This window comes from Trypanosoma equiperdum (assembly GCF_001457755.1).
Source record: "Trypanosoma equiperdum strain OVI genome assembly, contig: ctg_1586, whole genome shotgun sequence".
In the NCBI taxonomy this organism is placed as follows: domain Eukaryota; phylum Euglenozoa; class Kinetoplastea; order Trypanosomatida; family Trypanosomatidae; genus Trypanosoma; species Trypanosoma equiperdum.
The window spans coordinates 7128-9160 of NW_027123600.1; the positions used below are offsets into that span (position 1 = coordinate 7128).

At 45.0% G+C, this 2033-nt stretch overlaps 1 pseudogene across 1 annotated transcript; it reads right to left on the reverse strand.

Moving 5' to 3' along the window:
• Positions 1-194: 194 nt before the first annotated feature.
• Positions 195-1546, reverse strand: TEOVI_000636000:pseudogene (annotated as a pseudogene). Its single transcript is given in 2 exon segments — positions 195-389; positions 392-1546. Coding segments are annotated over 2 exon segments (1350 nt in total).
• Between the last annotated feature and the right edge of the window lie 487 nt (positions 1547-2033).

A 2033-nucleotide genomic window follows, 5' to 3' on the forward strand; every position in this document is an offset into this window, starting at 1 on the left:
ATGAACTCACAAAAGCAGCAGCCATAAGAGTCAATTTCTTATTTACGAGGAAACTGGAATCACGGTATTTTCCGTATCCTTGTCATCTTCATTATCTTTACCCTTTCTAAATGCGCAATTTTTCTTATCGCCTGTTTTGTCATTTTCACAAGCGGTTTTATCGGTTTCGTGTCTTGCAGACCTAGTTGAAACTTCTCCCTCTTTTGGTTTCTCTCCTGCTGCTGTGTTTCTGACCATGCTCTAGGTTTGCATTTTCATTTTGTTTTTGTTTTCCTCTCCCATTTTCATTTAGCTTTGGTGCAAGTCTGTTTTGTTGTGTGAGTGTTACATTCCACTTCTGATTTTGCCTTGTCTTTTTCTTGAGACTGTGCCAGTTGGGCGCATATTAGTTCGCTTTTCCCGCCGCATAAGTGGCTTGAGCGGTTACTGTGAATGTCTTAAGGGTCGCTGCTGTTGTTCATAGTTTTTCTTTTTTTTCTTTGCTTTCATTTAGCAGCCGCGCAGCTGTTTCAAGCCGCTGCATCCATCTCATTCTTGTTGTTTTGGGTGTCAAGTCCGTGTTATAGTAGGTTTCGTAGTCTACACAAATGTGACCATTATCGCCACTGCAGTGGGTGGATTCTGACTTCCCTAGTATCTGGTTTGCTGCTGTGTCGTGGTGGTATCCGCCTATCATTTGCTCCAGGTTCCCTATTGCTGAGTATATGCTGCCTGACGTTGGCGGTGGTTGTAATACCTCCTGGCAGTTTTCGAGCAGCTTTTTGCTTGCATCTGCGATCTTGCTGCCGCCTGTAGACCATGCGTCTCCTAGAGCTGTATGTGTGCACCCCTTGCTTTCCGTGTTCGTTTTTCCCGCGCAAAGACAGAGGGCGTCATAGGCCAGGTTGTCGCCAACCTTCGCGCCTGTGCAGTCGTTCTGCCCGCGGTCCGCTTCATTCGGCGGCTTTAGCGCCGGAAGGCCGTCTGGACACTTTTTTGTGTCGCCATACAGTGCCGTCCTCAGAGCTGTTTTAATTTCCTGTAGTTCCGCACCGTTGGCAGCGGTTATGCCGTTGGCGTAGGCTGTTGCGAGAGTGGTTGCCTCCTCGGCGTAGACAGCTAGTTACTTTGCCGTCGCCGCTTGTGTTGCTCCCTGTTTTAGTGCCGAGTTTTGTTCTAGCCATTTTTTGTTGTCGCCGTTTGGATATGTAGCCTTTGCTGCTTTGAGCCAGTTTGGCCACTTTTGTCTTCAGCCGGATTCAAAAGGTTTGTTTGTTTAATTCCCTTTTGAGGCGGCCCAGTTGGGTTTCTCGCCACCGCCACCGAATTTTCTGCGCCACTCCGTGCTGGCTGCTTTCATGTTAAGTTTTTCGATTTCGAATGCGTCGGTGGCGACACTGCCGTCGGCTATTAGCAGTTCTGGATCTGACTGCGCTAGTCTTATTAATCTACAAAGCGTCCTTTATTCGGCTGCCGATTCTCCAGCACTTGTTGCCACTTCTACTTCTGCTGACAAAAGTGTTATAACATACAAAAAAGTTAATAAATGCCTTGTGTAACTTCGCATAGTATTGCTTCTATAGTTTAAAAGGGGAAATAAATTGGTTTTTTCTCCTGATTTTGTCTCCCGCTGTCGCTATTTGCTCAAAAAGAAATGCTGAGTTTAGTTCGGTCGTTTTGGTCTTGGTTTGTAAATCGGAGCTTTGGGGACATCGAAGGCGAAACAGAACGTTTAGCGTGACCTTTTTGAGTTTTGTTTGCCTATTCTTATTATTTTACCACAATTTGTGGCAGCTAAAGTCCGCCCATGGGCTTTCGACTCTTTGGAGTTTGAAGGGTGCTTCGCTCACCGTATTTTTTTCTTTTAGTTGGCTTCTCAACTGAACGTATTCATCTCTGTTTATGTGAGGGAAGACGATAATGTCTGGATTTTCTTCCACAAATTTCTCGAGTGGCCTTTTTACATGCATGACATAACGACAATCTTTCATATCTGCAGTTGATAAACCTTTAAATTTTAAGTTTATTCCTTATAACTTCGCCAATCATAATAT